Source organism: Notolabrus celidotus, chromosome 3 (assembly GCF_009762535.1).
Source record: "Notolabrus celidotus isolate fNotCel1 chromosome 3, fNotCel1.pri, whole genome shotgun sequence".
In the NCBI taxonomy this organism is placed as follows: Eukaryota; Metazoa; Chordata; class Actinopteri; order Labriformes; family Labridae; genus Notolabrus; species Notolabrus celidotus.
Window position 1 is genome coordinate 35,760,477 of NC_048274.1, and position 27,720 is coordinate 35,788,196.

Genomic DNA, 27,720 nt, shown 5'->3' on the forward strand with positions numbered 1-27,720 from the left:
GCTGGGGTTGGTAATCAGATTTAGATACACTTTTTGTTATACTGGTTAAAATGATCTTTATGTCCTGATGGCAATCAATACATAATGTGTTCTTAAAAAAGAGCGAAGAAAAGCTGCTATCTACAGCCGGAGTAAACCTGGGAAAACACCAACCAATCAGCCTTTTTTGGGTGCCAAAATTTTAAACCATTCAAATCCCGTCCTGCTGTTCTCCCCGCCTCCTGCGCGTACATTTCCCCGACGTGCACTTTGAGTCCCCGTCTCCTGCCTCTACTTCCCCTGACTCTACTGACTGCCCCTCTCGCTCAAGCTCGGGCCTGTCCCCTCTGACCCAATGAGGTGCTTTGCTCAGGACTGTAGTCCGGATCAGAGTCTAAAAAGCTCTCACCACGGGGCTCTGACAAGCAGAAGAATTAATGACATTTACTAAGTCCTACAGAAATGTAGATGTATTGTAGCGTCTGTCCGGACGCTGTAGTGATGACGAGCCGATTCGTGAACACGTTGATCTTTAATAACCGGTCACTGTCGGCCGTGATCACGCCAACCAACAAAACAACAATCAATGTTTGAATGAATGAAGAACTTCTCCTCTTGTCTCTCCTCTCTCCCACTTACACACTCTACACCTCTCCTGATGCCTTCACTGACCGTCAACACTGTAGGAATTAAGAACATCTACACTGAACATGTTTAACAAACAGTACAGCTGTTACAGTATTATATATGTGTTATAACTTTTCTCCTGATATCGTGTCACTGGTACAACTGGATAATGCTAGAATGACAGTTGTGAGTGCTAACAGCAGCCATGTTTGTTTGTGTTTTTAACTTTCACTATGAGAATGTTTTGGTGAGGACCAGTTTGAATCAGTCACCATCATATGGTCGCAAGTCAGCGGCGCTCGTGCATGTGAGTGGGGGGGGGGGGGGGGGGGGGGGGTTAGACGGAGTCCCGAGGAAATGCTACATTCAAATTCATGCTAGTTTTCCGAGACTGCCAACCCCAGCTTTAATTGAATGATCTGATTTGGAAAATTTGACTCACTTTGGGTCTATCACATTGTGGACCAAAAATGGTTTCTAAACACTGCAACTGACATTGCAACTTATAAAAACTGCCACAAGATTAGGGATATTAGGCAACAACAATCACAGAAAAAGCCTGATAAATCCTGGGTAGACTGTTTTAATTGTGAGTCCACGTGTAAGCGCTGAAAGGGGCTGAAATGTCAGATCGTTCTCAGACACAGACTGTTTTCTTTTAGCTTTAAGTTCTTGAGACTAACAATCTCATCACACTTTATTGTTCAGGTGGAAGTCTCACCTCCAATGAATCAGTGTAGGCTCACATGCATTGGTCCGATAACTGATGAATCAATGTGATACACCAGTCACCCACAGATTCTACATTGGGGCAACAGTAATGAAGAGGAACTGAGCCCCGTGTTTCTTGTCATGACAAAATATCTCACCTTCACCTGAGCTTATAGAAACACTGTTGGATATGACAGGAACTAACCCTCTGTGACTAATGTCTGATGATGGCAATCATTAGTCCTTTCCATATTGCAAATCTGAAACAACGCCTTCATGCACATCTACCCTCATCACTCTTTTTTTCACTTTAATAGTACAAAGTTAATAACCAGTGTAAACATACACTCTACAAGGAGAAGTCTCTGAACTAAACATTATGTCTGTGTTTGTGGATATTCCTTCAAACTTTAATCAACTGATTACACATTCCCCACAGTAAAGGTCAATCAACAAGACACAAAGACAACACTCACACAGCTGGGGTTGGTAATCATATTTAGATACACTTTTTGTCATACTGGTTAAAATGATCTTTATGTCCTGATGGCAATCAATACATGATGTGTTCCTAAAAAAGAGTGAAAAAAAGCTGCTATCTACAGCCGGAGTAAACCTGGGAAAACACTAACCAATCACCGTTTTTTGGCTTCCCAAATTTTAAACCAATCAAATCCCGTCCAGCCGTTCTGCCCGCCTCCTGCGCGTACATTTCCCCAACGTGCACTCTGAGTCCCCGTCTCCTGCCTCTACTTCCCCTGACTCTATTTACTGCCCCTCTCGCTCGTCCTCGGGCCTGTCCCCTCTGACCTGATGAAGTGCTTTGCTCAGGACTGTAGTCCGGATCAGAGTCTAAAAAGCTCTCACCAACAAGCAGAATAATTAATGACGTTCAGTAAGTCCTACAGAAAATATATATTTATTGTAGCGTCCGTCCAGACGCTGTAGGGATGACGAGCCGATTCGTGAACACGTTGAGTTTTAATAACCGGTCACTGTCGGCCGTGATCACGCCAACCAACAAAGCAACAATCAATGTTTGAATGAATGAAAAACTTCTCCTCTTGTCTCTCCTCTCTCCCACTGGCACACTCTACACCTCTCCTGATGCCTTCACTGACCGTCAACACTGTAGGAATTAAGAGCATCTACACTGAACACGTTCAACAAACAGTAGAGCTGTTACAGTATTACATGTGTTATAACTTTTCTCCTGATATCGTGTCACCGGTACAACTGGATAATGCTATCATGATAGTTGTGAGTACTAACAGCAGCCATGTTTGTTTGTGTTTTTAACTTTCACTATGAGAATGTTTTGGTGAGGACCGATTTTGAATCAGTCACGATCATATGGTCGAGAATCAGCGGTGCTCGTGCATGTGAGCGGGGGGGGGGCGTCGTTTTGGAGGAGCTCCGAGGGAGGAGCGGAGGGGTTAGACGGAGTCGTGAGGAAAAGCTACATTCAAATTCATGCTGGTTTTCCGAGACTACCAACCCTAGCTTTAATATTTCTGCTCAGAAACCAAGCTCATCCATAAATATATCTAAATCCAGATTCTCTAGGTGCGCTGTGATCGTGTTGTTCCACTAATGTTTACGGCTCAGTAACAAGAGGAGCATCTAACGGGGGTTGTAAAGTGCAGTTTTCTAAATCCTCACCTCACTTGGACGAGCAGTTTTTTCTGTCCGAGGTATCAGCATGTGAGTGTCTCACCTGCTGCTCTCATACTGGATTGTGTGGTGTGATCTTAAACTTAATCTGAGGTTGGTTTCTCAAGAGGACTCAGTCATGTTAAGTATCAACTGGTGCCTCTTATATTATGATGTTTTTATGTTCATGATGGTGAGTCCTGCATAAAGAAATATTAATTTATGATTGTTTCTTGTTTTGTTTTTTGTCCCATCTATTGTGTTTGTTGTGCATTATCAGGATACACTATCTTCCTTTATGGCTGCGAGGATAGGGAGTGGTGGATTAAAAGAGGGATTTCAAGGTGATTTAGAGATGCCAAACAGGTGTGAGAGCAGCAGTGGGAGCAAATGTTGTGTTACAGAGTTTTTATTATCCACGTGTTTATGTTTATGAATAAACTGTCAATGGGAACTTTGAAGGTAGGATGTGTCAGTGCATAGAGAGTGAGCTGACTGGTTAAAGAGCAACAGGAACCAGGAGGAGGGCCCACTTCCCTTACCTTTAGCCTGGCAGCCAAATACTTAACACTAACGCTTCATATGCAAAAGCAGAAACCCCTACGAGCCCTCAATGAGAGCTGGTATAAATTTCTCTAGGGTGTGTTTGTCATAACTTTTTAAATGCCCTTGCCATACCTGATGGATTGGACATTACAGTGAGACTAGGCTCTAAATTCTTGGAAGTGTGTTTCCCTTTAGGAATAAACAAATGGGGCCAAAATGGTTCAAATTATCAGGCAATAAGTCCTCTCTCTGAATATCCTATTGCACACATCTTGCTTGCCTTTTATTTAATTTAAGGCCAAGTGTTATTGGGGTTGGTTAACCAAGACTATTAAACAGCTACTGGCACCATACTGACAGAACAATAAATCCAGTCATCTACTGTACGAAAGTAAAATAAAAGCTGACATACATCTAATAAATCTCTTAAACTCAGGGAAAACAATGAGAGATTGTGCGCTTGTTATGACACACCATATTCAAACAGAGGATCTCTGATGTTCATGCGATGACATGCACAGAGCAGTTTGCTAACAAAGAGATATGCACTGTGGGATCTGGGTCTGCAGAGTTATGTAGAATTATGTTTGTGTGAGTGAGCAGCAATGGGGGACATTTGCTGACCGTCTTGGCAGCTCTCAGAGAAAAGAGCATGCTATTAGGAGGTTCTACACGTCTGGAGCATGGGGAGAGATTGTCTGCAGTCTGGACGGTCCGCTTGACTGATGGGAGCCTTTATCAGCATGTGCATTTTTATGTGAGTGTGTGTGTGAGTGGGAAAGTACAATATGTGTGTGCATGTCTGCGTTGACAGCTACCTGGCAGACAGCGCATTCAGGTGTTCAGAAAGGAAGGATATTTAGACATGCAGCCTTCGAGAAAGTCTCTCTGGCCCAAACAATAACTCTGATTTTCACAGTAAAGCAGCCGCATTGCCACATTAATCACTTTGTCTTTTATTTGGCTAGTTATTACCATTAAATAGGAGGTGATGAGTTAACTTGATGGATGTTTATGCAAGTTTGTACAAGTGTATTTACCTTGGGCTGCTGCAGGAGCGCTCTCTGTACATGACGCCTCCCCCACAGGTTCTGGAGCAGTCGGACCACTGAGACCACGATGACCACTGGCCATGGACCGCCCGAGGACCATGCTCCCCATATTTAACACACTGACCCCTTCGACACCACTAAGAAAGGAAAAAAAGAGAATGAAAATGAAAGTGGATAAAAAGAATGAAACAGCTTCCCCATCAGTGCTGGAGCCTTGGGCAAGGCTTCTGCATAAAGCTTCCTGGTTTGGACAGATGCCCAGCACTACACCTGGTGACCCCGAGTCTACAGCTACAGTCAAAACACACATGCACACACACACACACATATGAACCACACCCAGACTGATCCATACCAGACCCTGCACTCACACACATCATCACCTCTGTGTTTCTAAATATCCTATTACATGATGAGGATAGGTGTGACCATTCTGTGTCCAGCTTTGAAAGTCCCCAATGCAAGATTGCTTCATGAGCAGCAAGGGTGAATACTTAAATAAGTATCTGAAGAACTAGCTATTACAGCAATTGATCCTATACTAATCAGATATTGGTACATGTTGTAATATCCCAATCCTTTTTCTTGACCACCCAAAATGTCATTATGAATCTGTCATTTCACACAAAAAGATCAGCCGTACCTTAGTTGGAAATATGAGGTTTGACGTATTTTTCTCTCTAAAGCCACTTTCACTCATGAACTTGTGACATTTGTGTCAGTCAGGGTGAATATCACTACCTTAACTATTAGGATGTTGACAGAATTTAAACACAACAGCAGAAATCACAACACTGACAACTCAACGTCAGGCTTGCGTTCACACATGCAGCTCACCAGCATAAAGGTTGAAAATGTTCTGGAGTTTTGTGTATGTGTGAAAAGGGCTGTGGTCTAACCAAAGTGTCTGTTTCCCCCCTGGGTACTTGTGAAAATTTTACTAGAGGGCTGGCAGGAAAAAGTTGGAAATGTCATGGTGAAAATCTGTTTGCATTCAAACCTACAGCTTACTCTGAAACTTTCTGGAAGTTTTTTGTGGGTTTTGTGCATGTGTGAATACACCTGAATACAGGGTTTGTTTTTGGGAAATAGATTCACATCAAGCTAAAAAGGCTTGTTAAAAAACAAACAAACATGTCTTTACAGGGGATTTGGATCCCCAGTAAACTGTCAAAGCTTAAAGGAAGACACTCCCTCACCATGTCAGGACCACAGCTGGTGCCTTCTGCAGCCGGCATGAACTTAGTCTCACACCGGTGCCCTGTGCGATGACACCACAGCGACTTGCAGATGTCCTGTCAAACAAACACACAAACACACAAACACACAAAGGATTAGGTTTCGATCAGGTATGTTGTTTTCTACCATCATGGCTTCTCTCATGAACCTGAACTGACACCCGTTCTCTTCTCTTTCCTCTCTCCTCTTTTCCTCGACCCAGCAGCACCTGCTTCTTGCCAGGACCACCATCACGCTGGTCGATCAGCCCCCACCAGCCTGATAACCGGGGATAAAGCCTGTGTGTCAAATCTAATCAACTTACTTCTTTAATGAAAGGGGCTATAATTGTATGTGTCAGCTGACCCAACAATGCAGAGACAGAGCGAGCGAGTGAGCACAGAGGGAGAGCCAGGGTCGAAAGACAGGCGGCAGAGTCTGGCAACCCGCCCAGCTGCAACTGGCAACGAGGCAGAAACCAGAAAGGAGGGGGATAAGAGTTATCGCTGGTGTGTGTATGTGTGTGTTTGAGTCTTTGTCTTTATGGTGTTCTTCATCCACAATGCTGAGCAGGTGGTTGTCAGCTACACCGGCATGTGAAAATTATTCTACATGAGCCCACCAGGGAGTCCAAAATGGGGGGAAAGTGTGAAAAGCAAGCCCCAAATCCACTGTTCATCAGCGTGTAGGTTAATTTACCACCCACTGACTTGAACAGAGCTTAAAGAAATGCAGATGTAGCATTTGATCTTCTGTTAAGGGGAGCACAGCGGCAATGATTTAAAGAAGTCCTGAATAACTAAGGAGATGTCATGTGTGCTAAGCCGTCATATATACGATTTGGCAAAGTCCATTTCCCACCAATTACAGCCCTGAGGAGGAAACCTTGTAGTATTTTACTCAGCATTTACATGTGAATCAACAGTACTGAATGCATCAAACATAAAAGCTTATACCAAGACCACAAGGACCTCAGAGGTGGATGTTTTCATTCAAATGGTGGAATGCTTTTTAATGAAGGGTCAAATGTGGGGGGTGAGAGGTTGTCGTTCAAAGATCATGCTAATTAATAAAGTGCCAATTAAGCACTGCATCATTAAGCAGTTAGTTGGGGACCCTATATAATCTGTGTGCTCCATCTCATTACTGGAGGCTCATCTAGTGAGTCTCTGTTTAGGCAAAGGGGCACATGACAAAAACATAATTGAGGGCTGTTGGGGTCCACGCAAATCCAGGACTATACAACTGCTTTATGTTGAGATCTTTGTAAAACACTACACAGAGTTAGCTGAATGGTCTACTGCAGAAATCTCCCTAATGTATGGTTAGCAGGTAGTCAGCTTCGCCTCGGGGTCTTGTCTCACCCTGTCGTGATTCTATTTCCCATAACTACCAGCTAATCATGCATTATCCCTTACATAGCAAACACTTTGTGTTGGGGTCCTGGTTGCCATGTCTGGACTCTAATTTGCACAACCACTACGTAACCCAATGACACAAACACGACAGCTTTTGGACATTTGTTTGGAAGAAACAGGAGAGACTGTTCTTTAGCTCAAAAATTAAGGTTCATTAATGCAGACTTTTTTTTTGTAGAATGTTCCAATAAAAAGTAATTGTTAACACTTTTAAGATACTTAGTAGTCCATCAAAAAGACCATTATTGAACGCAACTCTTGACTTGGATTATTAGTGACTCTAAAGTTGTTGTGGTCGATTGATCTGTAGCAAACACTAAAAACTGGACACAACACAACCATTTGGTGTTTCTATTAAGTTTCAGTTTTTGAGTTCTTATTTTTAATATTTACCCTTAATTATTATAATGTTTTGTGTGTAGGGTTGCAAAGGGGTGGACAGTTTCCGGTAAATTTCCATGGGAAGTTAAGCTGGGGAATTTTGGAAATATTCCAAATTGGAAACTTTAACTGGGAATTGAGGATCATTTACAGGAAAGTTTTCATATCCAAGCATAAATATTTGTTTAGTTATAAGCAGACATCCATCCAAAATAGAGATCATGTGTGCATGTGATGGAGGAATGCACAGCGCATGTAGGGGGCGTGGTCTCAATAGCCCTGTAGTAAGCAGTGTGCTATGTGCAACTATATTCAAGTTCCCTATAAGAGCCAACCTTCAATTTAATTCCTGGTTTATTCCCATTTATTCCCTTTAATTTCCATTAATTCCCATGGAGAAGTTTCCAACTTTGAAAATTTCCGGAATTTTTGCAACCCTGTGTGTGTATCAACTCCTAACATAAATATCTGGATTTCTACTTTTGTTCACCAGGTGCTTTATATTGGCCACTTAGCAAATACTGTTCATACAGTAAGATTGATTTTTAAAGGAACAGCTGGGAAACAATGGAGGCTGTAAGATTGAACCAGAACAGTAAAAGCATGTTCAGTGACACCAAACAATGATATAAAGTGGGTACTGTAAGTCTTAACATCAGATGCAGATCATTTCCCTGGTAAGAAAAACTAATGATCTCACCTTGACAAAATCAAGACCGCACAGTTTAGCCTTAGAGCCAAACTGCCACTTGCACTGCGTGTCTGCGTCATAGAGCTGTCCGGGGAGCTGCTCAGGGTACTTGTACTGACCGATCTGCTTAGGCTCGTCCACCAGACAGGATGCCTGGGCTGTTCTGAAACACAGCAAAACACCCGTGTCAGCCAAAGACGGCGCAAATGACTGATAATATCACATTAACTGTGCACTTGCATTCAGCATTGAGGCCTACCCAAGGAAGCGGCTCAGATACTGTCTGCTGCAGGTGGACCAGAAGAAGACCCCGTTGTTTCCAGCCAGAGTGGGGGACATGATGTTGCCTTCGGTCTTGCGACATGGGTTCCCCTCGCCATCATGGATCATCCCAAAACTGGAGGAAAAAAATAAGTCAAATAATGAAATCAAAGAAAGAAGAACATGGCAGCTTTCATGGAAAGAAGAAAGAAAGAAAGAAAGAAAGAAAGAAAGAAGGAAAAACTGTGTTTCTTCTTTGTGTTGAGAGCTTCTCAGATAGACTCAAGACTTTTCCCAGGACACAAAACTAAAAACCTACCACATATTAATGGATTCCAATCTCAATGGACATATATAACACAAAAATACAGCTGTGTGTACTTCAAACCTGTGTCCTCAGAGTCTTTTTTCTGCAACCCCTGCAAGATAAACTACAAATGTCTTCTTCTGTTGAATAATCCAGCCTATTTTATTTCATCTTTGTGTTCAAGACTTTTTCTCTACAGGCTCAAACTTAAGACTCCCCTTCTAGTACTCTGTTTGAATGACAGAGTGTACGAGTGAAGAAATACTGATCAAACTGTTTTTCGGACCAGGCTGTAAACATGTCTAACTTTATTGTAAACAAGGGTGTTAATTGGGATTCCTAAGCTTTTGAGGCTGGCCTTAACTGGAGACTTGGGAAACTGCATTTTTCTGCACTTCCACATTGGCTTCATTTTTCATCACTGGAGGTTGCTTATTGTGCAAGACTAAATTGTCTAGAACAACAACGCATCATCTTAAACCTCAATCTTTATGAGATTGAGACCGGTTCTGTCCAATCCTATCCCTTAAATGTGGCTCTTTGACCCATTACTCTCAAACACATGCAACTCAAAAGGGACAGGGACAGCCATAGCAAGGTTTTCCTTAAATGTATTTGTTACGATGGCGACAAAAAGCAACCATGTCCACACCAAAAATACTCAATGGGTATTCAGAGTGGCCGCACAAAGAAAGCAGAGCGCTCTGAAAAGAAGATTGTGGGTGCTTTAAATGAGAAGATATTCTGTGGACACAGGCCCTTAGGCTTTTCCATTATGCTCTCATGGAGCGTCACAGAAGGGATGGAGTAGTGCACCAACGTAGCACTCTTATTACAGTGATTCTGTCTTTTTTTAAATCAGACTATATGTATTTAATTCAATACATGGCTGTAGATTATAACATGCATTCACTATTCACAGATAATGTGGAGACGCTACCTACCACACCAGAATGGCACAGGCATGACAAAGTTTTATATGTTATGGTCTACAACTACATTTTGTTTCACTATTTTCTCGACTAGAGCCATGAATTTATAAAAAGAATTGATGTTTTGTCAAGAAACTGCTTCACTTATTCAGTCTGTCATGAATCAGTTTCTGTTACACATACTTGTGTCCAGACTCGTGAGCGATGGTGAAAGCCAAGCCCAGTCCTGTGTCCTCATTGATGGTACAACTCCTGTACTTGCTGCACATTCCACTGATGGGAGCAAAACCTGCACAGACAAAGGAGGCATAAGTAAGATAAAATACTTTAATATAAATTATGATATACTGATGACATAAAAAGCCTCAGGTCAACAAAATCTGACTCAATCTGTAACATAAATTCAGTTTTTGTCTTTGCATATGCTATAACAGTCAGCATTGTTTTTAGATTTGGCAGACAACCAGTCTTTCATATCAGCATATTGCATATATGAATGTAGGAGATTTCACAACCACTGCAGGTGCACCTCACAAGCCCTGTTTGTTTTTTTAGCTTGCTTGAGATGTTGATGGCAAATCAGTTTAGATTACTGATAATGCTGGACCAGACAGTGTACGGAAAAAGACAACTGTTTCTAGATGTGGGATTTAGTAGTACTGACAAGCTGGTGAAAATATTCATGAGTGGTTGCTGATTTTTCTTTTTTTCTGGGCGACGGTTTCTGGACCCGAAAAAAGAAAATCTGATCTAAATCCAAATTTTGGCTTTCCGCGTTCACAAACACAACAGCCTATTGGGACTATGTGAGGAAATATTTGGTAGTGCAGTGAAAGATGCTTTTGTTCAGACCGTAGACTGTAAACAGATTCAGACGGAGCCTTTTGGTTCCAACATTGAAGCCAATGCAAAATGCCTTGAACCTGGCCACAGTCCTACTAAGACCAGCCGGGTGAGACCACATAGGTAGCAACATATGAAACCACATGAGAAAATAAGCCTTCTTTCTAAATCAGAGTCTCGTTTAGAGTAAAATCAATTAAAACAGGGTATGCTTTAAGGCGTCTGTATTTGATTGATTATATACTATCACAGCAAAATGTCAAATAGGATATAAACAATGTGTATCCAACCTCCTTTCCAAATATAGTCACCTCTGGTTCAATGTACAGGACAGTGAAACTCTTTAGGCTTCAAAACTCAAGTTCACAAACCATTGGGAAAGTCTTTTTTACTATGTGTCCGTGGTCAATACACTCTTTATTGCATGTTTTTAATGTTTTCTTCACTCTTCACTCATTTGAAAGTCATGGCCAATCAATCCAAAGGTAAAGCCTGGTTTATACTTCTGCATTCATTCTATGCCATATCTATGAAGTGGCCTACGCCATAGTAGGTGCTACATATTTGTGCATTGGAGTGTCCTTGTAGCCCTGCAATACTCCCCATGAAGACCAGGTGGCAGTGTCATTTCGTTAGTGCAGAGGTTATGGCGACTGAATCCGAGCACATATTGTGTTAGAGTTGAAGCTGATAAATGCTGGGCAGCACTAGAGGACAGGGCGGCTATACTGCAAATGTTGTAAATGCAGCTGATATGATGCTACCCAGCGGACCAATCACAGGGCACAGGTGCTGTCAGGCTACATGTAGGTTTCTGCGTAGGTACTAGGGCATATGCTTTGATGTAGATTCAACAAAGAAGTATAGATCAGGCTTTTTGCCTATATATTTTCATTTCTGGTTGAGAAGCTGTCTTGGTATCCTCTTTCCCCCCTCCTTGGATTCATGAAAGTGATTAAATAACCATAACATTATGCTACAGTTAGATTGAATATGAGTGAGGGTGCCAGTTGGCTAAGCGACTAAATAGGTTGCCCCATGTTTAGAGGCTATAGACATCATATACCCCTTCTCGACTGAGGCAGTTTCAGGGCCGGTTCGGAGCCGGCGCTCAATTGAGAACCGTTTTTTTGTGTTTCAACTGCGAGTGAACAAGCTTCCAGCTGGGAAAACTGGTTCCAGATTGGCTCCAACTCTTTGCTGGTCCAGAACCGTGAACCACTTACGTCAGGGGCGAGGGGCGGGGGGCGGAGTGCTGTGATCAAAAACACAAACCAAATGTGTGTCCGCCATTGTCCTGCAGTGAAAAATAAAAGAGACTAATGGATTCCAGGGCAAAGCAGTGGTCGGCCGAGGAGACAAGCTGCTATTCTCCACCATCGCTGTATATGTGAGGGAAAGTTTGCGCTAGGGTGCTGTTCGGAAAAGCGGTCACGTAAATCTGACGTCATGATGTGCCTCTTCCACAGGCTCGAGCGGGCGGAAACACAAATGGGTGCCTGGTTGGTTCACAAGTACAACCAGCCAGTCTCTTCAGCTTGAACCAGTCAGCCTACCTCCACTTCTCGTAGTAAAATCGACACCTACAGTATCAGCTCAACACCTGTCTACATGCCCAGCTTTACAACATTTATGACATGCAAAGGGTGCTGTCACTAAGATGCAATCACAAAGGACTGCCCCATATCATCAAACACTGTTGCTGCACGACAAAAAAGTGTAGCAGCTGCCCCTTCACACTCTGCTAAAACAATATGAAGTTCAGCTTGTTAAGATTGTTTGCACACATTCTTACCCAGGGTGTCACAGGGCTCATTCTTCCAGGAACAGATGTCCAGTCCCGTGAGGAGAACAGCATGGTCATGACGTTTACCACCTTTCCCCACCAGACCTGACTGCCACTGACAGAAGCTGTTGAGGGACTGGTCAGCGTGGTGATTGATGTTCAGGCCCAGCTGGAGGTGAAAAGAGAGAAATAGAGAAAAAACATGACAAACTATCAAATGCAGAGCAAAACATGTCTTCACAAAGCTTCGATCTGAGTCCACTCACTGGGTCCTGTTCCAGAAGCAACAAGCTAACAACCACGATGTTGATGTCCGTCCCAATGGTGCCATCTTTGAAAAGGCTGGAAACCTATAAGACAGGCAAAAACATTTTCAGTGAGATCACCAAACTTGTGTCAAATCTGAAAATATGATTTTGTTCCTCTAACTGACAGAAGTTGAAGGATTTCCAGCCTTATTGGGATATGTGCAAAATCTTGTCTGAGTTGCCTTACAGTTAAAAGAGCAGAAGAACCTATACTTCCTAAACTCATTTCACTCAAAACAAAGAGGGGGATCAACCAGTTTGAATTGTCTTACATCAGTTTTGATTTGGAATAAATTAATAAATAAATAAATAAAGGGGACAAACCACTTAATCATACAGGAAGATGATCTTGTGCATTAAACCGAGAGTATCTGTGCCTTTATAGCTTATGTGCAAAGTTGTTCAAAAGTTCAAATTGTTCAAAATTACACAACGGTCATAAGAAAATGTGTAAAGTCTAAAAAAGCAAAGGGACAAACCTATTCCAGTAAACTCTGTTAGTAATGTGAATCTGTACTATCTGTAATTAAGTGGCAAACACAAAACACTGCAATTCCTCTAGTGTCCCCTGGAGGCCGGCTACAAAAGCCAAGGAATCCCTTTTAACACCCATCTAAAGCTGCTGTTGGTAGTCACAGAGTAAACATCGTTTCAGAGAGAGGGACTTTGAATGTCAACACCATCCCTCCCAACCAGATTTCCTCTTAGCCCCCAACACAGATCGGCATGATAGTGCCGGATTCATAATCAATCGGAGGACATAGTAGGGGCCACCCCTTAACCAACCAGAACGGAGGATTGTAGATTAGCTATGATTGGTCCTTCATAACGGGAAGGAGGGGAATAATTACATTGATATGGAATGGAAAATGCAGAGATTTCGCAATAGTCTCACATTACTCTACTTACCAATGAGTACAGATGGGTATTATGACCTTTACTCTAAACCCAGCAGAAAAAAAGTAACATTTTTTACACCATTCCTACCAACAACAGCTTTAAATGCCCATAACAGCCAAAATAAACATTTCCAATACAGCACCTGCCATGTTTGGCTTCATGATGCGTCTTCAGATACCAATAGGTGACATCACTAAGATTATGTCCATGTTTTAGCTGTCCATATCTGTATAGTTACAGTAAGTTCGCTAACGTTTGCTGCCACTGCCTCTATAAACTAATTAAGTTGCACCCTGAGGTTATTTTGATGTGTATTTGTCAATTGTTTGTGTTACTTTATCATCTCTAGAAGAATAAGTTGACAGTAGTTAATAGCTTTAACCATAAGAGTAGATTAGATTGCTGGCGCCACTAACCACACTCATCACTTGTGTTCAGTAATGTCCTGGTTAGGAGTAAATAAACAAGTAACAAGACTTGCATGTCCTTAAATATTCAGCCTAATTCTCAACAGCTAAGAGGAAAACACAGTGAAGTCCACATGACCATAAGTAACCTCAGTAATGTGTCAGTATCTTGTGTACGTTTGTAACATAAGCTGACACTTGCTACATTGAGTTACTGATATACCGGACAAAATAAAGTAATGGCAGCAATTGTATCTTGGTGCTTGACCCTTGCCTTGCCTGTCTTAGTTCCTGCATAATGAACGAGAGCTGTTTGAAACAGTACAATTCAACTGGTTTTCCATCCCTGTGTCTTTAAACTATTATTTTCTCACATGGTTTGTGACACCTCCGCCTTTCCTCACCCTCCCGTCTCCCTCCCTTACCATATTCATGACTGTGAGGACGTAGGTGGTGACGTTGTCCCTGCCGTGTTTCTCCAGCATCTTCCTGTCTGCTACCACCAGGGTTTCCACATTTAGGCCCCCCACCCTGTTGGAGTTTATGGGTGATCTCTTTGCCCTTCCTGGACCTTCTGCTTCAGGTGTCTCAAACTCATCAGGCATGACAAAATGATCCCCAGCGGGAGGCTTGGGCGCGTCTGGGAGAGCAGAAAAAAGGAAGGACGGAAGGGAGGAGAGGCAGAGAAAGAGAGAGAGAGGGAGAGGGGTAAACAGAAGAACTTGGCAGTGAGGGTCAGATGAATGGCTCTTTCCTGGCTCGTGCCGGGTGATAAGAGTGCAAGCTCTGGTGTTGAAAGGACAGGAAATTCACTCCCCACGCTGCCCCTTACCTCTCACCACTGAAATGAAAGATTAAACTGTAAACTAACCTGCGGGTCGGGCTGCCTCAGGCTGATGAGGACATTTAACACCGAACACAAGGCACTCAACAACATTTAATACAGGCATTAATCTTCATGATGGATATGAACAGATCCAGAGACTGAAAAAGTAAAGAGCTTACTGCATGATGAAACATTAACCTAACACCTTCATGTGGAAAGGTAATAATACTGCAATTACACTGTGATAACGCTTTATATTGCAGAACGCTGTCTTAGGGATATGGCTCATTTTGGGGGTCTTGAGATAACCTAAGTGTTTTTTTAGTGGCCTCTCAACCCTCCCACAAATCATCTAAAGGAATGTTATTAAAGATTAGTCATAGTGAAACAAACACTATATACCAGAGGGGTCCTACACTGAATGTCACATATCACACAGTAGCAGTGAATAGGCGTTTTTCAACCAGAGGAACTTTACCCTGGAACTACGTGTGTTTCGACCGGTGGACCCAGGGTCTAATTTTAGTTCAGGGGTAGATAATCTCCCCCCTAAAAAAACCCTGCTAGGGGCGTAGTTCTTTTCAAAGGTTCCGGGACTTTGGGGGGCAGGTCCTGCAATGCTGAACGTGTCTGATTGGTAGATTAACCGCAGTGTTTTTATTCCGCCCGCCGTCCACAATAACATCACACACATCTGTGATTCACTTAATTTCTCTTTCTTTCATTAGTTTTTATTAGTTCTATCTTTTGTGTACTTGTGTATACTTTTCAAAAGAAGAAGCTGTGATTCTCTTGATTTAGCAGCTTGTAACAGTAGTCTTCTCTCAGCCCACCACAAATGCGCCTCTCCCGGTGTTACGGTTTTAAAAGTGACCCTGTAAACTGGAGACCTTCAGCTGAACGTGTCAGTGTTTGTGGAGTTTAAACAGCTGTTGAAACACAGAGGGAGTTTTAAGATTCAATTTCCTCATCAGATAATTAATGATTGTCTAAAGACGTTTATGAGGGATGCATCCGACTGAAAGTCTCCAGTTAACAGGGTCGCTGTTTAAACCAAAACACCGGCGATCTCTGCCACAGCTTTTTGAGTTCAAAATGATTTTAAAGCCGTGTTGAAACGTCTTTGCTACTCGCGCTTATCTCCTCTCACGTGTTGATTCAGTGAATCCATCTGTGATGAAATATAGCACCATCTAAAACAGCACCAGCTGAGTCTCTTCATGCTAACAGGCTAACTGTTGTGTTGCTCATAATGATACCTGCCTGTCCGTCTGCTTCTATGGTGTCATCTGTGATGAATGGCATTCGTCTTTGTTTTACTGCCCTCTACTGGTCTAGTGGTGTAGTGCATTAACGTTTTTTCCCCTTCATACACCACTGGCCTGATTTGCACAATCTACCCGGGACTTCAGCCCGTGGTTGAAAAGCAGACAACAATGGGGGCACAGGAACCTTTTAGTTCAGGGTAAAGTAGTTCTGGGGGCTAAAAGACCCTGGAACTCTTGGTCGAAATGCACCTAATTTGCTCACTTTATTGCGCTATGGTTAAATACTGAATGTATGGTGATTGACCCATCCGTCACAGCATCCAACTCCAACATAGTGCTGAAACAAATGAGCTTTCTGACTGCAAAGAAAAGTGACGTGGTAAAACTGAAGGCCTCGACTGCAGTGGTTGAAAGCCCAGCTTCAATGCTAGTACTCTGCCCAGTTTCTCAACAAAGTTGTCGTGCTGATCTGGATCTGCTCTGGATAGCACACTTACTACTGACAATTATCCCATACATCCCCGCTTAAAACAACACTTTAATGTAAAGTCTAGAAATACAGCATTGCACAGTGACGTGTCCATGTGAGACAGTTCTATGTATGCACTATCTGGAATAAAGGGTGCACGGTACACAATCCATAAACAGTGACTCATACAGGAGTATGCAACTATCACATGGCTAGGTATAAGGAATATGAGGTTCCCTTACATACATTGCTTGCGGCGTCCGCAAAAGTGTTGCCTCTGCAGCTTTCCATGCTGGTCGTCATGGTTATGATGCTGTTGGTGATGATGCTGTTCAAAGTAAGGTTTGTCAAGGTTGGAAGAACTGGTACTCGATGGATCGCTCGATCTTCTGTGCACAATGTGTTCAGCTGAGCGTTTGTAGACGACGTGTGGCTGGTGACCATCGGGGGCGCTGTAGTTGTGTAGGTCTGCCAGGTGTTGGGGTAGCGGTGCAATCAAATACTCCTCCTGAGACACTCGGATCAAACCTGACTGAAAAATGCACATGAAAAAAAAGAGACATACAAAACTTTGATTACAAACTTGGATAAGTCTTAAAACTCCACAACACAAGTGACTATGGTCAATTTGCTGTTTGACAGATGGAAAGTCAGGGGCCGACTGTGCTGAAATTTTGGGGAACATTTTCAGGAGTGCATATGTGAAAAGGGCTTTACAGTACAGTCATCATGTTACATTTTTAAGTTGCTTATCAGATATTTTCCTTGAGTTACAGCCTTTAACAAAATAGATCTAGTCTTCACACCGAAAGACAGCTTCTATATTCACAACATCCAACATATATGTTATATCATGGTGCGATCATGCATTTATCAATCAATCTCTACCTGTCCATAAAAGAGCTAAAGTGTAGCAGAAGAAGTTGTTGAGTGAAGCACACAAATCCTTCCTTCCCTAACCAGAGGGCTCACCTGCATTTCACCTCTGAATGCACCCTGATCAGCCCCTCCTACTCTCCCCTCCAGACTCTGTCCTAACATTAGACAGATGTGCCCAGTGCAAACAGCTGTTCAGGGGAGGATACATTGTATTAGGATAGACAGAATGAGGAGAGAATACAACGTTAATGGGTGGATGAGCTCTTCTTTCATTGTAATAAAATCATCATCAAACTAGAAAGTGTTACATTAAGGTTTGGGTTTTCCATTAAACTTAATGTGCTCAAAGCACACTGAGTGAAGATCTTATTACTATTTGACTGCACGGCTGTGTTGAGTACTTCAATCTGATTGGTAGTAGTTAACATTACTTAGCAGCGGTATACTATTCCCCAATATAGCACACTGTTGCTTGGGGCACAGCTCTGATCATAAAGTCTGGCAGACTGACTGTAATTGTATGTGCACACAGAAGTCTGGATGATTTGATGTTGCTTTGTTTACAGAAAACCAAGAAAAGAGACGACCACAGTGAGGGATAACAGCTGAACCCCATCAGGCTGACTAAAACCTCCGCTGGGGTCGTGGTCCTGCTCGTCCTGTTGAGGTCACAATTGACTTTAACTCTATTTAAATAATCCTTGACATACCAATTAAAACATTATTTGGGGTCATTTTTAGTGTGTCTACTGTTCTTAAAGATGTGTAAAGGTAAAGTGTGCAGAAATGGAAAAATGTACAAATAGCTAGCAGTCAGATTCTAGATTCAAACGCTCCCTTGTTCACTCATTCCATTTTTGAAGAGACATGGCCTTCAAGGTCAAGAAGCTGCAGTGATGCATGATTAGTATGATCCTCCATTTGTCAAGTTTTAACCATCAAAAACGTCTGTAAGAGCCAGATTCATGTTTTGGGTCAAGCTTTGAAACACATTGTTTATTGTGCCACAAGGTGTCATCGTTTTGCTCATTAAGGGCACAGGTATAAAAGTACGTCACCACCTGGGTATCAGATGTGTGTCTTGACCCGGAAGGGCAGTTGGTTTTTGACCGTTGTTGCGTTGTTGCGTTGTTGCGTTGTCACGTTGTCACGTTGTCACGTTGTCACGTTGTTGCCTTGTCACGCCGTTACATTGTTGGATGTTGTGACGCTGCGTCGGCAGGCGGCATGGAGAACCGTGTCTAAAATGTTTGTTCTTGCAATGAATGAAAAACTTGTGGACGCTGTCTAACACTTCGTACGGTGATGCAATAAATGGATTGTTTTGTGCTGCAAACCAGAGTTTCGCCTAAGACCTGTTATTTCAACAACTACAGTAAACGGTGTTGTATGGACAAACATATGACAGTACAACGCGTCAGCCAAGTCATTCCCGGGAGATATCAAAACACACCGGCAGCTTTAGTACAGGACTAAGCTTCTATAACGTCTATAAATACAGATTTTCTTGAGCACAACAACAACTAATACTCTCTTCATCTTTGTCATTTTCCAACCAGGGACATTTCACCCGTCCACTCACTGGATACACAAATGCACATGTTACTAGTTTGTTGATTTGTGCACCTGTAGAAACATAAGGGTGCAAGATGAAAGCCTCTGTGGAAGGGGACCCATTCCTTTTGTAGAAATAAAAGGCTCATTTTGCACGGAAACAGAATGATTTTTATATTCAAGTGATTATGCATTCCTTTAAACATACTTATGTATATTATATTCTTTTTATATCAAGTCTGTTCTGATAAATGCTGCTAAATACAACACACTACACATTTAATTAATTCTGTTCTGAAAGGCAAATAGAATCATTTTCCTTTAACTTTCCATCTTTCTAGAACAGTTACTTATCTCTTTATTGACTACTCTGAAGACAACTAATGACTTATTCAGAAGAAATGTTGCATATATTGATAAATAGTTATTGCTGGATAAATTATTCTCACATTGATTTGCTTGTCTTGTCTTCAGAACAAAGTAGAGATCAAATCCTGTCAGCGATCAAGCACACACTCGTAGCCCCAGCAGCAGATGAGCTCGGTGTTTTGGATCCCTGATTCAGTGGAGTGGCCTGAGATGCCCCCTGAACTGACAGAGTGAGCTGCTGAACCTCAAACATTCCGTCTGACCACAGAGTTCCTCCTAATTCAACCCCTCAACCCACAAAACACACACACACACACACACATAATGAGCATACACTCACTGAATTGATCGAAAACACTCATACACTCATTGACCCAGTGACCTCTGACCTTTCTGTGTATGTGTGTGCGTTCATGTGATCTACCTCCCCAGCAACTTACTGATGTGCGTTGTATGTGTGTGTGTGTGTGTGTGTGTGTGTGTTAAGCTGACCTCATTCCCCCCTAGACTAGCAGGTGGCAAAATAAACAGAGGCAGGACAAAAGGGAAGCCATGGCGGGGCTCTTGTTGTCAAAACACTGCCTAGATACATGGCATGCCGCCATCATCAGCCAAAACCATACCTTCAATCATCTCTCCATCCATCCATCCACCCATCCCTCCATCCATCCTCTTCTCAAACCACCCAGCTGCCAGTGAAGTGTCCCTCCCTTCATAAATCATATCTTCCTTCCATCAATCTCTCACTGTGTGATGACAACCTTCACAGGAAGTATACTGTCAAACTTCATCATGGTGACTACTTGTAAGGTCCACATGGTCCAGTGATTGAGTTTTTACTCTGCAGTGTCGATGGTTTGAACCCTAGCACGTCACTACCTGCCAAAACAACCTTCAGATACTTCTCAGCTATCTGCTCCAGCAGTATCACAGAGCTCCGAGCAACAGAAGTCAGAGCACAGAGCACTGAGGGACAACATCACCAGGGGCTGAGAATAAAATACATATCAAATCAGAGACTTGAAATAAAGGGAGAGACAGGAGGTCTTTGCTAAAAAAAACCCTGCAGCCTCCAAAAATAGATAGGAATTCAAAACAGAGTTTGAAGAGGTCAAAGGAGGTGTCTCTCAGCAGCAGACAGTGCTGTCACTGCTCATTTTCCAGTCTTTTCATCTGTCTCAGCGCGTAGAATTTACTACAGAGCAAACATGTAAAAACATCCGCCTCATTAGACATTCCTCTTACTCCAGATCACGGAGCTTCATTTATTTGATTTAGCTGACAACTCTTTCCACCCACAATACATGAGGGATTTTTTTTCTCCATGGACGAGATGTCTCAGGGACAGGTGAGTCCAGTAATGACATACATTTCTGCAAACTATTTGAACTTCTGCAGCTTTTTGTCTTGCTTTCTCTCTTTTCTTGGGTCATCACAACAGCCAGTTGTGTACTCTCTTGTTCATCTATGTTTACATGGAGTAATAGCCTGATCAGAAAAAAAATTTCCACCTCAACAACTCATTCAGAACAAATTGCTATGATTCGACCCATTTGGGAAAAAAGCTTGGTGACACTTTACAAGAACCCACCACTTATATTGAATAATAAGCACATATGTAACGCCTTAGAAATGCATTTATAAATGCATCTATAGCATGACTTGAGCAACATGCAGCACTATATGTAGTTTATTATCTATGCCTTTGTTACTTTGATAGTGTGGCAAATTGTGTTTTCTTTGTGTATTTTTTCTACCCTTATTCAGGGACAACAAACAAACAACCTGAACATGGAAGACATTGTCTCTCATTTGAAGAACCTCTTGTTTCACAATAGAGAAGCTAAATCTATACACTTAAATCAAACTTTTACAAACCTTCAAAGTGAATCTTATTTTGCACAGATATGACTACAGCTGTTCTTTGAGATGTGCCCTTTAGTACACTTTGGACAGAGAATGTTTGACAACCTCAGAATAAGTTTCAGAAATGATCTTGCAAGGGCTGGCACTTATGTCCACCTTCATGGGTGTTTACCTCCCGTCTTATTCAACTGTTTCTTCCAAGATGCTTTAAGGAGCCACACATGGTGAGTTTTGCTTTCAAAGATTTGATTATGGCAAATGCAAGCAAGAGCTGTGCATCCCTAATTTAAATGTAAGTGAACCATTGAGGAGAAGACAGAAACCAGCTCTACATTGGACAGTCAGAGAGATGCTAAAGTTAGCCTGCTTGGACTGTTGTTTATGTTACTTTTAGCAAGCTAAGACTAATACCAGCAACTAAAGTGAGTACACCACTGAGTCTAAGATTAGTTCTTGTGTTTAATCAACATCTGCATTGATCCCGCTTTAGTTGAAACAATGAGTGTGTCCCCATTAAGACTGCCGCTGTGGGCATTTTTACATGACGCACCGAGCTGTAACTTAACTCTGTTCATGATTCAAATCTCCAAACAGCCTGCAGTAGAACTGAAACAATGTGTTTCACACTCCTCTTTATTTTTCATAACGTGAAGTGCAGGCAGAGATAGGCCTCTAAGCTCAGGGGCTATGGCTACTACAAACACAGTGGGCTCCTCAGAACTTTAACAGAAGCTGTCTCATGGGGACCATGAATTGTCAGATTGTGTGTTGCTTGTGTTTACTTCCACTTCCACTGCTGGTAAAGATGAAGGACAGTGACGAAAATATGGAGGAAAAGGAAAAACAGGCTTGATTATCTGCTGCTCTTCAGATTCTTACATCTGCATTGCAATACCAGTGTTTGTCAGTAACAGCACAAACATTTCTGATTGGCATTTTCGCAGCTTCAATAAAAAGATATAGGTCAGACATAAATATTTCATAGCCCCATACATTAGGATTCATGCAGTTCTTTGCATACCTTTCATAAACAGTTCTGGTTAGATTATTACCAGTTATAGACCATTTCATCTTCTTCTTTGAGCCCAGTTTGTATCCGTTTTACTCCTTGTCTGGTTTGGTGACAACACAATGCTCAAACGTGGGCCTACACATTATAATTATGAGACATGAAAAAGAAAGATGAGCTGTATAGGGTTTCACAGGCAGGCCAGCTGCAGCCCTGATCCAGCAGGCCTCTAGTTATCTTCACACATTAACACTTGTTAAGACTCAGCCAGATTAAAGGGATGAACATGCAGCTAAACGCTCCTTTACTTTGCTCCCACGTTCACATCTCTCTGACTGTTCCTCACAGACTCACACAGATTACAGCCGAAGCCGGTCAGCTTCCGCCATGGTGTTGTTTTCTACAAACTGTGTTTAAAAAACTCTCTCCAGACTTTCCTCTTTTTCTTCCTTTTCTTTCTTTTCCCTTTTGGCAGCAGAGCTCTTTATGTCAGGGGAGACGGCATCTTTCGCTTGTCTCTGTATAAACTCAGGCCTCTTTTAAGGTTTCCTACCATGATATTATAAGGCAAATGAGTAAGTGCTTACATGCTGTTAAAGACCAGTGCCGAGCAGCGAGAAGCCCCAAGCCGGTGATTACCAAACTCTAAAGCACATCTGCACTCCAGCTCAGCAGAGAGTCACGTGAACGCAGTGTGTGGTGAGGGGGAAAATCATACAGGAGCAGAGAAGAGAGGCCCCTCAGGCATCAACTTATTCAATACAATCACAATCTAAGTAATTACAGTTTCCTCAAGTGAATTATGTGTTTTTAAAATGGGAAAGAGAGGAGATGGTAATTTTGGATCTTGGATCAGTAGACGATGGCACAGTAGGAAAGAGCCAAGCAGCAATGACAGGGCATGACATGGGTTGGCCTTCATATTCTCTCGGCTTCAGACGACTGTGTTTCTCTTCACAAAGTCACATTCATAGGACTGATTGTTGAACTGCAGCTGAGCTGTTTGCATTGCCCTGTGGGTGATATTAAGTCTAGATATCCCTGTTCATGTAAGACTGATTAGGATAACAATGTGTCAATAGCCTGGGGTCTTGCTGTCCTTGTTTGGGCTCATTAATTGTCTTGAAACAACCTTTAACACCCTGAAAGAACGTCTAGGGAGCACAACAGAGGTGTGCATGCAAAGAGAGAAACTGATGAGTCTTTTGTCATTTGCAGCCTCTGGCCACGGCCACGCTCGTTATCCAGTGTGGACACAGCAGGAGAGAGGAGGACTACTCCCTCAGCAGCCCATACACATGGAAATGTCCTTCATCAATGTGCTGACAATTGGTCTCTAACAGGGTTACAGTGCAGACACTAACAGAGGTAATGTGAAAGTTTCATCTAAATGAAGAGCTAAGTAAAAACACTCAGTGATCCCGTCTCTGCCCTGTAACGCCTACATCAGATGTTAGCAGAGTGTGGTGACTTGGTCCCACCATCACACCTCTGAGACTTTCAGATTAAAGGTGGGGCGTCAACAGAGGTCTAGACATCAGGCCTTCAACTGGCAGATTCAAAAGCGCTCATTATTAGCCTCTTACACATTTCTGTCATCACTACGCCTTTGTACTTACACATTGCACCCCCCACAACACCATGTGTGATTTCACATCGCATTACAGTGTTGCCGAAGCGCAAGAGACAGGGCCTGTAAACACACAGCAGGAGTTCCACATACACACACTCGGACATGCCTTGCCCGCACAGCTTTTACACATCGCCACCTTCTTTCCCCCACTCCACCTCTGTAGCCTCTTACACATTGCAAGCACCGGAGCGAAGTTCTGCCATCACTACATATTTGCATTTACACACTGCACCCCAAAACAGTGTATTATTGATGTACCGATATGCATTTACGGTATTGTGGAAGAGTGTGAGGCTTGTAAGAACTTTGGCGGCGATGATGTACTCATGGTTCTCGCTCATGTTCACAAACAGACTCCCGCTGTTTAGGTCAAGCCAGTCATTACCTCATGTCTGCTCTGGGATGGGTTCTGTATGATGACTGACAGAGGAGCACTGTAAAGCAGTCCCTCCAGGATTTTGCAGGGTTTTTTTGTGATTGTTGCGGCCCAAAAAGCCTGATTTTGCAACAGCTTTTTGAAAAGATTGCAGTGAAAGTTGCAAGTTTTGTTTGCTTTTTCCCCCAATAACATCTCAGGGGCAAGTAAATACGCTAAATTATAGTTGTTTTTAGAAAACATTCTTGATGTGACCACTGACTGTATTTTGATTCTCTTGATCCACAGAAAAATGCCATGGAAAGGCTGTATTGCACATTTACGACGGTCCTTGAATGTACCTGCAGTGAAAGGCGCACTGGACAGTCAGTCAGTTCATGGCACTCTGAAATGCATCTGCATCTTTCAACAAGGAGTTGATCAAAACTTACTAAATGTGTCTGATGTATCACCAAACTGGAATACATCAAGCTGTAGATGCGGAGCTTTTTACTGTAATGGCCACAACAATGTCAAACCTCAAATATTAAACAGACGTCCCCCGGTTGTGTCTTTGTCACTAACGTACACCGGGAGTAAAAATCATCAATCAAGATGAGACAGATGCATGGAGGTGAGGAGAGCTGGTTCATAAAGCACACCTGCTGCAGGCAGGTGACCAAGCTGACACTGAGCCCCTCAGATAATAACTCTAGTATCTATAAATAACAAGATAAGATAAGATGAGATATTACTTTATTGTGCCCCCGGGGGGGAAATTCAGTTGTTACAGCAACCCAGACATAAGTACAATCAAGAAAGAAGTTTCAATAAGTACAAAATAAGTAAAAAATAAAATAAAATAAAATAAAACAAACATAATAAAATAAAATAAAATAAAACAAACATAATAAAATAAAATAAAATAAAATAAAATAAGTAAAATAAAATGGATAAATAAAGCTAGAATACAATTTAGATATATACAATGTTACAAATGGAATTTAAATTAAATAGAAGTAATTACAGGCAGTATTAAAAAATGTTTCAGTAGTGACAGGTTGACATGGTGTGATTATGGTTGGTAATAACAAATTAAGCAATAAATAAAAATAATATTTATATGTAACATGAGTTGTAGTTAGAATAGTAATGTAATATAACATAATATAATATAGCAGGATAATTATATAATACAGTATATTATACATTATAATGCCAGCAGCAGTCAAGAGAGAGTTCAGGATGAGATGATGGAGTGTGACAGACAGAGCAGGGATGGTATGGATCTGTTCATGGGGGGGGGTCAGTGGTCAACATGGTGCAGTCTGTGGCCTCCATTACTGTTCAAAAGTCTGATGGCGGTGGGCACAAAGGAGCACCTGAAGCGTTCAGTCTAGCACCGTGGTGGAATGATGCGCTGACTGAACGAGCTCCCCATCAGCCACAGCTCATCATGGAGAGGATGAGAGGGGTTGTCCAGGATGGCTTGCAGTTTGTCCATCAACCTCCTCTCAGCCACTGACTCCAGACTGTCCAGTTCTAGGCCAACCACAGAGCGGGCCCGCTTTACCAGCTTGTTGAGCTTGCTGGCCTCACCCGTCTTGATGCCTCCACCCCAGCACGCCACAGCATGGTTGTAATCGTCACTTGTCCTGCCTGCTGTCCTCCCATTCCTCCCGTTCCCAATGCATGTTTTGCTGTTGAAAAGTGCCGATCAAGGGAGGACTTACGTTTATGTTCCAAGGAAGTGAAATTGATGAGGAAACCGATGACGTACAGGGGCTGAGGTAAGGTAAGTAGTCAACTTTGCGGGAAAGTTGTGGTGATTGTATAAAATTGCAAGGCCGCGAAAAAAATCCTGCAGATTGGTTGAATTCCCGATCGCAAAATCGCAACTTCCTGGAGGGACTGGTAAAGGCTCCGAATGATTGTGAACATTCTGGATTAGTTATTGTGTCAGCATCAAATGAACTGGTCTGGAGTTCATGTTACATACAACTTTGAAGTGTTGCTGTAAAATGTCAAGCCAAATTGTCATGTATAATGCTGAATTCAGTAAAACTAGGTATCCATCTATTGGTACATGATATGTCTGCCACAACATCCAGAGGTATTTTAACCAGCACCCTCTGATAATCCACCTAAAGGAACTAATATGTACTATGGGCTGTTATACTTATTTGTGCTTCCTAGGTTTTTAGGTTATTGATGGATATGGCTACACAGTTCTCCATAGGCTACAACAGATGACTACATGTTTGACTTTACAAAGCACTGCTGTGTTTTTTTTTTAAACATCCGTTTCAGTTTAACTCATATACCAGAAATTGAAGGCTGTCTTTTAAGTGACCAAAGCAGCAGTGAATGTAGTGCGGCTGTGACAATAGTAGGTCAGATTTGATGTATGGGCTCTGTTTGTGGAAGTTGCAGCACCCACTTGAAGACTTCAACAGCAGCCATTAGTCTTGTGTGAGAAAGTCCTTGCACAAGACCAGAGAGGACGACCAGGCACACACACACACACACACACACACACACACACACACACGTACACAACAACTTTCTGTTTTTGCTCTCCCTTTCACAGAGTACATCCCACACCCATGCTGAGAGCCTGCCCCCCTCCCCTCCTGCTGGCATCTAACAGTGGGCACTACATCACTGTCAGCGTGTAGACCACCAGGGAACAGCTGCGGGCCACTCTCCTCTTGTAGAGCCAGGCTCTGAGCTCCTCTGTGGCCCAGCCCAGCAGCTGAGTTATGGCAGAGCCAGAGAGGCACATTGTAGTGGGGAGACGTTCCAATTTGTTGCCCTTTACAGAAAACAGACAGGTACAAATGATCCGGGTGCTGGCTGGAAATCACTCTTTCAGGTGTCATTTCAACTCCACAAGGCAGAGAAGATTTGAGGCACACTGACACAAACACACACATACAAGCACACACAGCATCATCACTGCATTCTGTCTCCATTCCAAGCCCTACATACAGTATGAGTGACCATATTAGCTGCACAAGGAGTCAAATAAGATTACAACATCTACACATGTAAACTATTCAAACAGAGCTAATGAGTGTTTAAATGTGTGCTTTTTGGCTTCATACTTCCCATTTAGGTGTGGTTAATAGTTTCATTGTAAGATATTCAAAACAGAGCTGCAACAAATCAAAGCTCTTGCATGTGTTTAGATTGTGTCAGTTTGGGTGACCCCTGTTAATAAATGGATTACTGTTGCCTCTTTGCCCTACATGTGTAACAAAAAATCAAATTTGGCTTTTAAAACATCCAAATGTGACGTACTCAAGACTCCTTGTGGAAATTTAAAAACAGGTTGTTTCAGCTGTATGTTGTAATTTACTAATAGCTAATAGAGCCCAGGGTCAGAGCAAAGAAACGCTTGCCACATTCATTGAAAGGATGTGTTAGATCCCTACACACTTATGCAGATCTCATGAAGCAGAACTGTGAC

The 27,720-nt window shown here is 42.4% G+C and overlaps 1 protein-coding gene across 2 annotated transcripts in view; it reads right to left on the reverse strand.

Annotated features, from left to right (window-relative positions):
• The window catches only part of adamts18 (ADAM metallopeptidase with thrombospondin type 1 motif, 18), an 83,833-nt gene that overhangs the window by 45,554 nt on the left and 10,559 nt on the right, over positions 1 to 27,720 (reverse strand). For both annotated transcript variants that reach the window (XM_034679056.1, XM_034679055.1), the window contains exons 4-12: positions 16,830 to 17,115; positions 14,446 to 14,660; positions 12,672 to 12,755; positions 12,415 to 12,574; positions 9,960 to 10,065; positions 8,536 to 8,673; positions 8,286 to 8,439; positions 5,768 to 5,863; positions 4,557 to 4,705 (exon numbers count right to left, since the gene is read on the reverse strand). In XM_034679056.1, coding sequence (XP_034534947.1) covers positions 4,557 to 4,705; positions 5,768 to 5,863; positions 8,286 to 8,439; positions 8,536 to 8,673; positions 9,960 to 10,065; positions 12,415 to 12,574; positions 12,672 to 12,755; positions 14,446 to 14,660; positions 16,830 to 17,115 — 1,388 coding nt within the window. The remainder of the gene's footprint in view (positions 1 to 4,556; positions 4,706 to 5,767; positions 5,864 to 8,285; positions 8,440 to 8,535; positions 8,674 to 9,959; positions 10,066 to 12,414; positions 12,575 to 12,671; positions 12,756 to 14,445; positions 14,661 to 16,829; positions 17,116 to 27,720) is intronic.